The sequence below is a fragment of the Somniosus microcephalus genome, chromosome 9, assembly GCF_052327205.1.
Source record: "Somniosus microcephalus isolate GS21.2 chromosome 9, FLI_Smic_1.0, whole genome shotgun sequence".
In the NCBI taxonomy this organism is placed as follows: Eukaryota; Metazoa; Chordata; class Chondrichthyes; order Squaliformes; family Somniosidae; genus Somniosus; species Somniosus microcephalus.
Genome location: NC_140995.1, coordinates 71,340,408 through 71,353,849, shown reverse-complemented (window position 1 = coordinate 71,353,849; position 13,442 = coordinate 71,340,408). Strand labels below are relative to the sequence as shown.

The following is a 13,442-nucleotide window of genomic DNA, read 5'->3' as shown; positions in this document are numbered from 1 at the left end:
ACTTTGGAGCAGCAATGGAGAGGACTGTCCAGGGCTTCGGGGCAGCAATGGAGAGGACTGTCCAGGGCTTCGAGGCTGCTATGGAGAGGACTGTCCAGGGCTTCGAGGCTGCTATGGAAAGGACTGTTCAGAGCTTCGGACAATCCCTGGAAAGGTCTGTCCAGGGCTTGTCCGAGGCAGTGGAACGGTCTGCTCCAGCCTTGTCCGAAGCAATGGAAAGAACTGTCCAGGGCTTCTCCAAAGCACTGGCACCTGCCACACAGGTCCTCACTGCTGCCACGCAGTCACTTGCTGGCCTCGTCCACACCCAGATTGCGGCAACGTGAACTCTCACTGCAGCCACCATCAGCTAGGATCACCCCGGGCCCTTCCAGTACCATACAAGGCCAGGAATCAGTGGAGCAGGCGATTGTGGCGGTTGAGCCGAACCGGTCCCCTCAGGGAGCCAGTGTGTCGTCCAACCATGGTGCAGGTGTCCTCTCTCGGCAGGTGACCATTGCTCATGCCACCGCTGGTACGTCTGCAGTGCAGCTGCCACCACCTGCAGGGCACACTGCTTCCAGCCATGCTCAGATCAAGCAGCCTGCGTCCGCACCCTCCAAGACCAGAGGTCGGCCAAGCCGTCCCTCAGGGGCTTCTGCGCTTCCACACAGTCAGCAGGCGTCCCCCAGCCTTGACCCCGCCACTGGGGTTCAATTACGTAGGAGCAGCAGGGAGGGAAGGGGCCGACCGCGAAAGAGAAGTCGTTCTCCATCAAGGGGCCAGCAGTAGAGGGAGGTGCAGAGACGTTTCTTTGGCCAAATTCAAGGACTCCCTCACCTGTTGTGATTGTTGGAAATGATTTGTTTAGTTTTGCGGCTTTGCCGAAGAGTTAACTGTTATTTTGTTAGTTATGGTTTTTGTTGACATGACGTTGTTATGCTGGAAGGAAGGACTTTTGTGACAATAAAGAAAAGTTTTAATTTGCAATGGTACACGTAACTATTTACAGTCATGCTGGCCTTCAGAGCCTTTCAAAGATCCGAAGTGCGCAGGACAAATGACACCCATCATTCCGCCAGAGGGGCCTGGAACCGAGTCCTGATGAGCCTCTGACGGATGGCCCTTCCACTTTCAGAAGCCCGCCCATCTTCCTCCTCCTCCTCGTCCGCATGCTCCTCCTCCTCCTCCGCATGCTCCTCCTCCTCCTCGTCCGCCTGCTCGTCCTCGTCCTCCTTGTCCGCCTGCTCTGCTGGACCTTGAGGGACAGCTGGCATTGGCTGGGTGCGTCGAATCGCCAGGTTGTGGAGCATGCAGCAGACGACGACGATGTGACCCACTTGCGAGTACTGCAGGGCTCCCCCCGAATGGTCCAGACAGCGGAAACGCTGTTTGAGCACACCAATAGTGGGCTCTACAATGTTCCTGGTCGCCTGATGGCTGCTGTTGTACAGCTCTTCTGCTGGGGTGGCGGCCAAACGGAGTGGTGTCATGAGCCATGGGCAGAGAGGATAGCCCTTGTCCCCAAGAAGCCAGCCTCGTGGGCGAGCCGGCCCCTCAAAAAGGTCACAAACTGAGGTCTGCCGCAGGATGAAGGCATCGTGGCTGCTCCCTGGGAATTGGGCGTTGACTGCCATGATCATTTGGTGGTGGTCACAGACCAGCTGCACATTGAGGGAGTGGAACCCCTTGCGGTTGCGGAAGTCCTCAGGATTGAGTAATGGCGCCCGCAAAGCCACGTGTGTGCAATCAATCGCCCCCTGCACCATGGGGAAGTCCGCAATAGCAGCGAAGCCCTGCGCGCGCTCCGCCTGCTTCTCCAGGCTCAGAGGGAAGGTGTAACTTGCCGGATGTAACAATGGACTGCAAACTGAGAGATATTCGCAATGTCCCCAGTGGCTGACTGAAAGGATCCGGTGGCATAGAAATTGAGGGCAACAGTCACGTTAACGGACACCGACAGAGAGGTCCTGCACCGTAGACGCGGCTGCAGATCCTGAGCAAGCAGGTGGCACAGCTCAATTACAACCTCCTTCCCGAATCGGAGCCTTCGCACACACTGCTCCTCCCACATTGCAAGGTATGACACCTGTTGCCTGAATACCCTCGCAGCGTACCCTCGGATTGGCCGACCTCCATTGCCCCTCCTCCTTCTGGCCAATCCCGGCCCTCTCTCCCGCCGTCTCTCTGCCCCTTCACAGTGTCCGGCCATGAGGACGTTGCCATCCAAAGCAGCTCCCATTCCGATGCCAGTCGGTCAAAACGCTGTTAGGTGTAGCGCTCCAACTGCTCCGGACAGGTTTGAAGGTCCCAAGTATTCTAAGGCTAAATTCCAAAAAATCTGCTCCACAGTAGCTCACCAACTCTCTCCAGCAACAATCACAATGAACAGGCCAAGTGGCTGCAGCTTTTATACTAGAGCTGTCCCCTTTAAATAGCGCCCCCCGACTACGAGAAGGGCCTGGTAACGTTCCATCGAACTGTCACTAACAGCGCTAGGCGCAAAGGTTCCGGGCGCCACCGAATATCCGGTCCGGGGCGCCAAAAAGGTGCTGCACACTGAAATGACGTCATGATCTGCCTGCGCCCGCGGGCGTGCGCAAAGAGTTAGCGCCGGTGCTAAAAGGATACTCAATATGGGAGGTGGCGCTATATTCACTGCGTCCGCCCAAACATTGGGTAACGCCCCAATTCTCGGGCTCTTTAGGCGCTAGGCGCTAATCGCTGGCGCTGCCAACCGAATTTCTAGGCCATAAAGTGTAAGCAGTTTGCTAGGGAAAAAGTTGGGCCTATTAAGGACCCAAAGGGAAATCTTCATGTAGAGGCAGAGGACATGGCAAAAGTATTAAATGAGTACTTTGCATGTGTCTTCAAAAAGGAAGTGGGTGATGTGAAGGTTACACTAAAAGAGAGGGCAGTTATGGACAGGATAATAATATAAAGATGTACTAAAAAGATTAGCATTACTGAAAGTTGGTAAGTCGCCTGGTCCAGATAAAATGCAACCTAGGTTGCTGAAAGAAGCAAAGGGAGAAATAGCAGAGGTATTGGTCACAATCTTTCAATCCTCACTGGATACAGGAGTAGTGCCGGAGGACTGGAGGGTTGCTAATGTTATACCACTATTCAAGAAAGGGAAGAGGAATAAACAGCCCAACATCTGCGGTAGGGAAGCTATTGGAAACCATCAGGGACAAAATAAACTTTCATTTGGAAAGACATGGGTTAATCAAGGAGACTCAGCATGGATTTGTTAAAGGTAAATCATGTCTGATGAACTTGATTGAATGATTTGATGAAGTAACAGAGAAGGTTGATCAAGGTGGTGCAGCAGATATATATATGGAGTTTCGGAAGGCATTCGACAAAGTGCCACACAAAAGGCTTGTTAAGAAGATGGAAGCCCATGGAATTAAGGGGAAAGTGGTGGTATGGATACAAAATTGGCTCAGTGGCAGGAAGCAAAGGGTGGTGGTGGATGGATGGATGTTTTTCAGACTGGGGGAATGAGGGACTTCAGTTATGAGAAGAGGCTGGAAAAGTTAGGACTGTTCTCCTTGATAGAGAGAAGGTTAAGAGATGATCTAGAGAGGTTTTCAAGATGATGAGAGATTTTGATATAGTAAATAGGAAAAAGATATTCCCTCTGGTGAGTGGGTCAATAACTAGAGGTCATAAATTCAAAATCATTGGAAAAAGATCGAGAGGAGATGAGGAGAAATGTTTTCATTCAGAGTTATCGGGATCTGGAACGCTCTACCTGAAAAAGTGGTGGAAGCGGATTCCAAAAATAATTTTAAAAGGGAGTTGGACAGGTACTTGAGGATGAGCAACTTACAGGGTTACGGACAAAAAGCGGGGATGTGGGACTAAGCACGGCTGCTCTTTCAAAGAGCCAGCACAGGCACGACGGGCCGAATGGCCTCTTTCTGTGCTGTAAGTTTCTATGAATCTATGAACTTCTACATCAACTCCACTTTCCCGTCTTATCCCCCCATATCCCTGGATTCCCTTAGTGCCCAAAAATTTATCTATCAGTCTTTAATATACTCATCAACTGCGCATCCAGTCTTCTGGGGTAGAGAATTCCAAAGATTCACAACCCTCGGAGTGAAGAAATTTCTCCTCATCTCAGTCCTAAATAGTCGACCCTTTATCCTGAGACTACAACCCCCTCGTTCAAGACTCTCCAGCCAGGGGAAAACAGCCTCTCAGCATCTACACCGTCAAGCCCCTTAAGAATTTTATACATTTCAATGAGTGACAGCATTTAATACCCCGCATCTTGACATGTATAAGATTAAAATAAAATATATAGTTGGGGGGGGGGGGGGGGTCGAGGTGCTATACAAGTGCAAGTTTTTCTTTGTTGAAATTCTACTTCCTGCAGATATCAAGCCCTCCAGTTTCATCTTCAAGAATTGTGTTTAATGTTCTCAAGCTGACGGGTACAGTTGCTGTATCTGGTGTCTGTCATGTAAACATGGACTTTGTGAACTTTCCTTGTATTGAAAGAGAGGAGAAAAAAAGTGCAACAGGGATGGCGTTTTTAAACACCAGAGGAAGGGAAAATCACGTGTCAAAACATCTCACCTCGTCCCATTCTCCTCTTCTCCCTTTCCCCATAAATACCGACAGAGCATGTCAATATTAAAAGTTACACATATCACACCATTAAAAGAAAAGTTTAGACAGAAAATGGATTCATCTCCTTACTTCAATACTTTAAAGGTATTTTGGAGACTAAAGTTATCAAACCAGCCATTACATCAAAAGTTGTATTCTGTTCAACAAAAAGACAGTACACCATGAAAACCCACCTTTGGATTATATTCAGCATTTCTTGCTCGAAGAGCTATTGTTTTCAGGTCCAGTTTGCAACCCAGATTGACTGTGGACACTATATTTCTAGATACAAAGAGTAAGTATTTAATTTTTTCCTTTACAGAAACCATTGTAATTTATTAAAAACATGGTAGCCTTTTGAAAATGGTTACTATTTTTCACTACAAGAACACTGATTTAATATTCAAAATTCAACGTTCTTCTGTACATTTTACATGATCCAAGTTGTGTTGCCAAACTAGTACTAAAAGGAATTAAAAAGTGTATTATAGTCAATTTACTCATTAATTTGTCTATTTTATACTTATTTTCTTTATACACATATATATGCATGCAGTTACTAATTTGCTTAATAACACTTACACACGCACACAATTAGAGTGAGCTTACAAGGCAAGATAACCAGCTTAGCGAAAAGACTGATGGGGAAAAACACTGATCAGCTTGACATTATCACAGTAGTCTACAGCTGAACAAAACAGTGACAAGGCATGAAATCACAGACCTTGAAAAGAGGGTCATAATAATTGGAGAAAATCAAGGCACAGGTGGGGCTAGAATCTATTCAACCATAGAAACCAGACTGATAAGGGAGGTTCACTAGACAAACAAGAAGGGGCCCGTGTGCCACAATAACATCTCTTGAAATAGGTGTTTTTTCAGTGGAAAATAGCAGAAGGGGAGGGATGGCGCGAGAGCAGAGAAAAGAGAAAGAACCTATCAGGGGAGAAAAGGAAGTCAAGTGATACATAAGAACATAATAGGAGGAGTAGGCCATTCGAGCCTGCTCCACCATTCAGTAAGATCATGGCTGATCTGATCTTGGCCTCAACTCCACTTTCCTGCCTGTTCCCCATAACACTCGACTCCCCTGTAGCTCAAATATCTGTCTTATCTCCGCCTTGAATATATTCACTGACTCTACCCCAGAGAGCTGTGGAGGCAGAGAATTCCAAAGATTCACGACCCTCAGAAGAAATTTCTCCTCATCTCCGTCTTAAATGGGCGACCCCTTATTCTGAGACTATGCCCCCTAGTTCTAGATTCTCCCACAAGGGGAAACATCCTCTCGGCATCTACCCTGTCAAGCCCCCTCAGAACCTTATGCTTCAATAAGATCATCTCTCATTCTTCTAAACTCCAATGAGTATAGGCCCAACCTGCTCAACCTTTCCTCATAAGACAACTCTTTCATCTCAGGAATCAAACTAGTGAACCTTCTGTGAACTGCCTCCGATGCAAGTGTATCCTTCCTTAAATAAGGTGACCAAAATTGTACGTAGTACCCCAGGTCTGGTCTCACCAATGCCATGTACAGTTGTAGCAAGACTTCCCTACTTTTATACACCATACCCCTTGCAATAGAAACATAGAAGATAGGAGGAGTAGGCCATTCGGCCCCTCAGTACCCTGTCCCTGCCTTCTCCCCATATCCCTTGATCCCTTTAGCCTTAAGAAATATATCCAACTCCTTCTTGAATATATTTAATGAACTGGCCTCCACTGCCCTCTGTGGCAGAGAATTCCACGGGTTCACCACTCTCTGGGTGAAGAAATTCCTCATTTCAGTCCTAAATGGCTTACCCCTTATCCTTAGACTATGACACCTGGTCTGGACTCCCTGGCCATCGGAAACATCCTTCCTGCATCTAGTCTGTCCAGGCCTGACAGAATTTTATAGGTTTCGATGAGATCCCCTCTCAATCTTCTAAACTCCAGTGAGTATAAGCCCAATCGACACAATCTCTCCTCATACGTCATCCCTGCCATCCCAGGTATAAGCCTGGTGAATCTTCGCTGCACTCCTTCCATGGCAAGAACGTCCTTCCTCAGATAAGGCGACCAAAACTGCACACAATACTCAAGGTGCGGTCTCACCAAGGCCCCATACAACTGCAGCAAGACATCCTTGTTCCTGTACTCGAACTCTCTTGCTACGAAGGCCAACATACCATTTGCCTTCTTAACCGCCTGCTGCACCTGCATGCTTACCTTCAGCGACTGGTGCATAAGAACACCCAGGTCTCTTTGCACTTCCCCTTCTCCCAATCTATTGCCATTCAAATAATAGTCTGCCTTCCTGTTTTTGCCACCAAAGTGGATAACCTCACATTTATCCACATTATAGTACATTTGCCATGTTTCTGCCCAATCACCCAACCTGTCCAAATCGTACTGGAGTTTCACGACATCCTCCTCACAGCATACCCTCCCACCCAGCTTTGTGTCATCTGCAAATTTGGAGATATTACATCCAATTCCCTCATCCAGATCATTAATATATATTGTGAACAGCTGGGGTCCTAGGACTGATCCTTGCGGTACCCCACTAGTCACTGCCTGCCACTCAGAAAACGACCCGTTTATTCCAATTCTGCTTTCTATCCGCCAACCAGTTCTATTTCCAAGTCAATACCTTGCCCCCAATCCCATGTGCCTTAATTTTGCACGCTAATCTCTTATGCGGGACCTTATTGAAAGCCTTCTGAACGTCCAAATACACCACATCCACTGGTTCTCCCTTATCTATTTTACCAGTTACATCCTCAAAAAATTCCAGTAGATTAGTCAAGCACGATTTACCTTTTGTAAATCCATGTTGACTTTGTCCGATCCCGTCACTGCTTTCCAAGTACTCTGCTATTACATCTTTTATAATGGACTCTAGCATTTTCCCCACTACCGATGTCAGGCTTACCGGTCTATAATTCCCCGCTTTTTCTCTACCACCTTTTTTGAATAGTGGGGTAACATTAGCTACCCTCCAATCCATGGGTACTGTTCCAGAGTCTATCGAGTTCTGGAAGATGACCAGCAATGCATCTACTATTTCTAGGGCCACTTCCTTAAGTACCCTAGGATGTAGATTATCAGGCCCTGGGGATTTATCGGCCTTCAGTCCCATCAATTTTCCTAACACCATTTCCCTACAAATACTGATTTCTTTCAGTTCCACCCTTTCATCAGACCCTATGTTCCCCGACATCTCTGGGAGGTTATTTGTGTCCTCCTTTGTGAAGACCAACATTCCATTTGCCTTCCTAATTACTTGCTGTACCTGCATGCTAACCTTTTTGTTTCATGTACGAGGACACCCAGATCCCTCTGTACCGCAGCATTCTGTAGTCTCCATTTAAATAATATTTTGCTTTTCTATTCTACCTACCAAAGTGGATAACCTCACATTTTCCCACATTATACTCCATCTGCCAAATTTTTGCCCACTCACTTAACCGATTGTAGTACTATCTCCTACTATTGTTCGGACCTCGAGAATTACAATTAAGCGTATCAATGGCATAAGTTTGTGATCAATAAAAATGGTCTTTATTCACACTACAGTTTAAAAATTCAAGCGTACATGGTAGCACCCTCAGCAATGTATATGCCCACAGTTTAATAAGTCCGTACATAGAAGTACCCCCAGCAATATAGCCAAACGTACATAAAAGTATCCCTGGCAATGTGTATATGCCCATAGTTTATTCTAGCAATTTATATACTCTATATCTGACCTTCATACATACACCCCTCCTCGGGTGATCAGTGGTAGGCCGCACAAGTCGCCTGGCCATTTCAAACAGCTCCCTTTGTCCTTCTAATTTTCCGCGTTTCTGTGTCTTTTCTTTATAGTGCCTTCCTGCATGGGCCCCCTCGTATACCTTCAGCTGCCTCTCTCTGATAGGTCAGTTTCACTCCCAACCTTCCCTGATTGGAGTTCCTTCTGCATGACATGTTCATGTTCCCGAGATGTGTGTGGGGGCAGGACTTCCTCTTTATCCAGTGCCTCCGTTAAGGAGACATGAGCAGGACGGACGCTTGTGACATTAACGCTACTGGAACATGAGAAATAGAAGCAGTTGGTCCCTCGAGCCTGCTCTGCTATTCAATAAGACCATGGTTGATCTTCTACCTCAACTCCACCTTCCCAACCAATCCCCATATCCCTCGATTCCCTTTGTAAGAATGAAGACCATATTGAAGAGAGTCTCTCTGGCTCCTTGCACAAGGTGAGTTTGTATTGCACAATCTCTGCATTCCCTTCGAGCCTGTGGCAAGCTTTCTACCAACCTCCAATGTGTTGTAGAGACTGCCTTCTTCCACCTCTGGAAAGTTGCCTGCCTACATGTAGCTAAAAGAATAAAACGTTGCTTCGTATTACTCATTTAAAATCCTGTTTTTTCTCCCCCATCTGTTTTTCTGATTATAAACAGAAAAGATTATTTGGGGAGGAAAAAAATTGGACTTCCCCACCAAAAAAGAGTAAAATCAGAGAAAAAAAAGACTATTTAAAAATAAATCAGTTTGCTAAAACTCATGAAAATGAGCAACAGACTGAAAAGAGAGAGGCAAAGCTAAGGAACAATCATTGCTTGATGCGCCATGCTTGGTAGGTACAGTGCACAGTTCTACGACGGAGTCAACTGCAACGTATGGGCATCGTGGGACCCAATTTTGAGAGTGAATGATGGAGAATTTGGGGGCTTCCTTCCCCCCCCTACCCCAAGAGAAATTCTAAAAGAATCCGTTTTTAACCAATCCCACATCTGCCCACAAATTTGTGAATTTATAATGAAAATTGGCAAAAGTCAAATTTAATGATCACCACTGATGGGTGCCTGGGGCTTTGTGCAGGAGGGGTCTGGGGTCACAGATCTTTCCGTTAGCTTAAGTTTGAGGCTAGCCAGGACAACATTTAAGAAATTGTTCAGAGATGGATGAGGAGGACAAGCACAGGGGATAAAACCTTTAAAATAATTAAAGATATAATTGATATGGTTGCAGTAAAAAAGCCACTTAACCTGTACTTTCTAGTCTTGTGAATCTTGTACTTATACAATGTGTACAAGTCTCAAGCAAGGTTAAAGATTAGAAAAGAAAGTATGGCTCTCATGCCACAAGATAGTGCACATGTCCAACAAACTCTCAGAGAAAACAGAAAATGCTGGAAAAACTCAGTAGGTCAGGCAACATCCGTGGAGAGAAATTTTTGAAGAAGGGTTCGACCCGAAACGTCAACTCAAATTTCTGTCCACGGATGTTGCCTGACCTGCTGAGTTTTTCCAGCATTTTCTGTTGTTATTTCGGATTTCCAACATCTGCAGTATTTTGCTATCAAACTCTCAAAGAAGGTAGCTGATTCAGTCAAGTGACATTTTAAAATGAAGTTGTCCAATTTTAGCTGGTGGCTCTTCCTTTAAATCCAGTTTCAGTACATAAGCAGTTAAACAAAACCAGAGGGCAGTTCATATTCCTGCACCAAGCTTATTTTAATACAATGCTGTAAGTTTTAATGGTTACAAGCTAGAGAGAAAAATAATTCAACAATTTGGCTCAGTTCGACAGTGTCTTTTTAAATCGGAGTGGAAATATATTCAAAATGTAGGAGGTCCCAATAATTATTTTTCTGTTTAAATCAGGCACAGCTGGACAATCACATGAGAGGAGGCAGTCTGAACTATTTGGGGGGTGGGGGGAAATGTCAGTTAATGCGTTCAAGTCCAAAACACAACAGCTGGAATGATCTAGGGTAAGGAGGTTAGAAAAAAGACCCAAAATCTAACAGGGGGATGAGGGCTATAGCAATATCCTCAACGTGTTGTATGGGGAAGGAATGTACTGTTCCTTAAAGAAGGAAATCGACAGATGGTGATTGGAGGGATGTATGATAAGAAAGACTTGCATTTACGCAGCACCTTTCATGACCTCAGGACGTCCCAAAGCACTTTACAGACAATGAAGTGCTTTTGAAGTGTAGTCACTGTTGTAATATAGGAAACGTGACAGCCAAGTAATGCACAGCAAGCTCCCACAAACAGCTGCGAGATAATGACCAGATAATCTGTTTTTGTGATGGTGGTTGAGGGATAAACATTGGCCAGGACAATAGATAGATCATTTTTGGATTGACTAGGCTTGACCCAAATGGCCTTTTCTTGTTCTGTGCTTTATGTTCTTATGATTTTGTGGGATCCCTCATCTATGGCCTACCTCTGCATGTCTCCTCACAAGAAAAAGATCAAATTAAAATGAAGACTTCTTGCCCGCCTTTCTGTCTCTGTTTCGGCAGTATTCGAATCTCACAGGTGCATGTGAATATCGTTAAGCTTTTTCTGTTAGGGGAGAAAAGTTGGCTTCAAAATTCAACTTAAAAAAAAAACTGAAGTAACATGAAAAGAAAAAAGCACCCCCTTTCTCTCAACCCCATTTGTGCGCATTTATCTCCCTTAGTTTAATACATTGCTCAAAGTTTATAGAACACGAAAATAAACTTACAGGTGTGTAATCAGAATTAATTTTTATACACACAGCCTGTTTTTAGAAAAAAGACAATAAAGCTTTTGAAATCTGTCCTCTAGTTTTTTTTAATTATTTGAAGAAAGCTACTTTGCAGAAAGTGCTAGGAGGTAAAGAAAAATATCCCATCACTAAGCTGACTGATTTTGATACATCTTGGGAAATTAGGTACACTGCATATGCTCAGACTGCACAATCCAACTTCAGTTCAGAGTCACAGCTCTGGGCAAAAATATCAAGTCCAAACCCAGGGTTTTGGCAGAGGCAGAAGCCTTCAACTTCAATGGAGGCATTAAAAGGCACAAAAGACAATTCAACAACAACTTGCATTTATATAGCGCCTTTAACGTAGCAAAATGTCCCAGAGTGCTTAAATTCAGATATATTTAATGTTTTGTAAAATATGGAATTAAAAAAATGTTATCCTGTATAAACACTCCTGTATAAATCAGAAATTCTAGTTATTGAGAAAATAAAAAAGCACTTTTTCAACAAGTATTTTGAGTAATTTATGGCACCCAATGGCCAGATTACACAATTTCAGAGTAATATACTCCAACTATAAAATTGCAGCGATCATGCGTCACAGTGCAACACTTTGAAGGTTGAAATACACATTCCAGCACCATCTACAACAATAAGAGGTTCACGAGTTTACAATGAAACACATGGCCCTCACAAAATTTAATGTAAGCTATGATAATTAGATATGAGCCATTACGGAGTTAGGCTACACAATTCACTAAGGATTATGTCTTTGTGTTAAGAGCATGTACATTAGTTAGCTGTGGCTCAGTGGGTAGCACCCCCGTCTCTAAGTCAGATGGTTGTCGGTTCAAGACCCACAGGAGACTGGAGCACAAAAATCTAGGCTGACACTCCAGTGCAGTGCTACACTGTCAGAGGTGCAGTCTTTCAGGTGACACGTTAAACCGAGGTCCTGCCTGCTCTCAGGTGCACGTAAAAGATCCCATGGCACTATTTCGAAGAAGAGCAGGGGAGTTATCCCTGGTGTCCTGCCCAATATTCATCCCTGAATCAACGTCACTAAAACAAATGAACAGTTCATAATCACATTGCTGTTTGTGGGAGTTTGCTGTGTGCAAATTGGCTGCTGTGTTTTCTACATTATAACAGTGACTACACTTCAATAAAAAAGTGCTTAATTGGCTGTAAAGCACTTTGGGACGTCCGGTGGTCATGAAAGGCGCTATAGAAATGCAAGTATTTCTTTTTTTAACTGATAGTCACTTGTACCAATTATAATTGCCATTTACATTTGTTTCAATGGTCATGAAAGAACTAATTAAAATGATTAGAAGATGCCATCATATCACCAATCCATCCTCTTCACTTTTAAATTTCAGCTTAAGTGTAGTTTCTGCAAAAGAGAAATGCCACATCTTGTAGAATTAAGTCTTTCACTTCACATCTTAGAACATTGCAAATCTGTAGGGCAAAATTTATTTAAAAAAATCAACAGACAAGTCTTCATTTCAGCCAATCCAGTATCTGCCTTATTAAAACTTGAAGGAAGAAAAAGCAGTTTGATTTCAGTCAGGGATTTCTGCTTTAAAAAGTGAATGATTTGATTGATAAACTGAGCAACTAAATTAAATAATTTCATCAATTTAGTTCGGACCGCCGTGTTTACTGTGACCTGTGTGGAAAAATTATCAGCAAAAATAATTGCCACAAGAAACCATTGAGAAAATAAAGTCTTATTCATACAATTAGCCTGTTCTGAATTCAAGCAAACCAATCTCCCCATCTCCCCAAGTGCTTCATCCACCCAACAGATGTTAAAGGAAGAAAGTGTGCAGGGAAAAGTGTGCAAGAGAGTGAGTGAGCTAAGAGAGAGAAAGCAAGAAAGGACAAACCACAATCATAGTCGTAAACCACAAAGTCTGAATGAAGCACAAATTTCAGTTGTAAACCTTGTTCTGCTCATGCGACAGACATTACATCGCAGAGCAGTAAACATTGCATGGTGAAAACCTGGACATTAAACAGCTACACGAAAATCAATTTCAGGTTGGCCAGTCAAATTGTTGCGTTTTTGTATTAGTGACTGCTATAGGCAAAAATGACTGCTTCAAAGCTGCAGTGGAAACAGATATCCACATGCCCAAAGGGCAGATTTTGCTGGGGTTTGTACCTGTATTGGTGTCACCGACCACACCAGTTTAGATCATTGGAGCCCATCCACCTCTGGTAGTTCCTTCAGATCCTCCCCAACACAGATTTTGCAAACTTTGAGCAAAGTCCCATTGTGTGCAGTGAAACTGGGATACTGATGGTGTACAACTGAAAGTCTTTCT

At 44.3% G+C, this 13,442-nt stretch overlaps 1 protein-coding gene across 4 annotated transcripts in view; it reads right to left on the bottom strand.

The window, feature by feature from the left end:
- tbp (TATA box binding protein) overlaps positions 1–13,442 on the bottom strand; it is a 40,265-nt gene that overhangs the window by 13,539 nt on the left and 13,284 nt on the right. For 3 of the 4 annotated variants that reach the window (XM_085996758.1, XM_085996759.1, XM_085996760.1), the window contains exon 3: positions 4,800–4,887. The exons of the other annotated variant lie outside the window; for it this stretch is intronic. In XM_085996758.1, the coding sequence (XP_085852884.1) occupies positions 4,800–4,887 (88 nt within the window). The remainder of the gene's footprint in view (positions 1–4,799; positions 4,888–13,442) is intronic. 4 annotated transcript variants of the gene reach the window in all.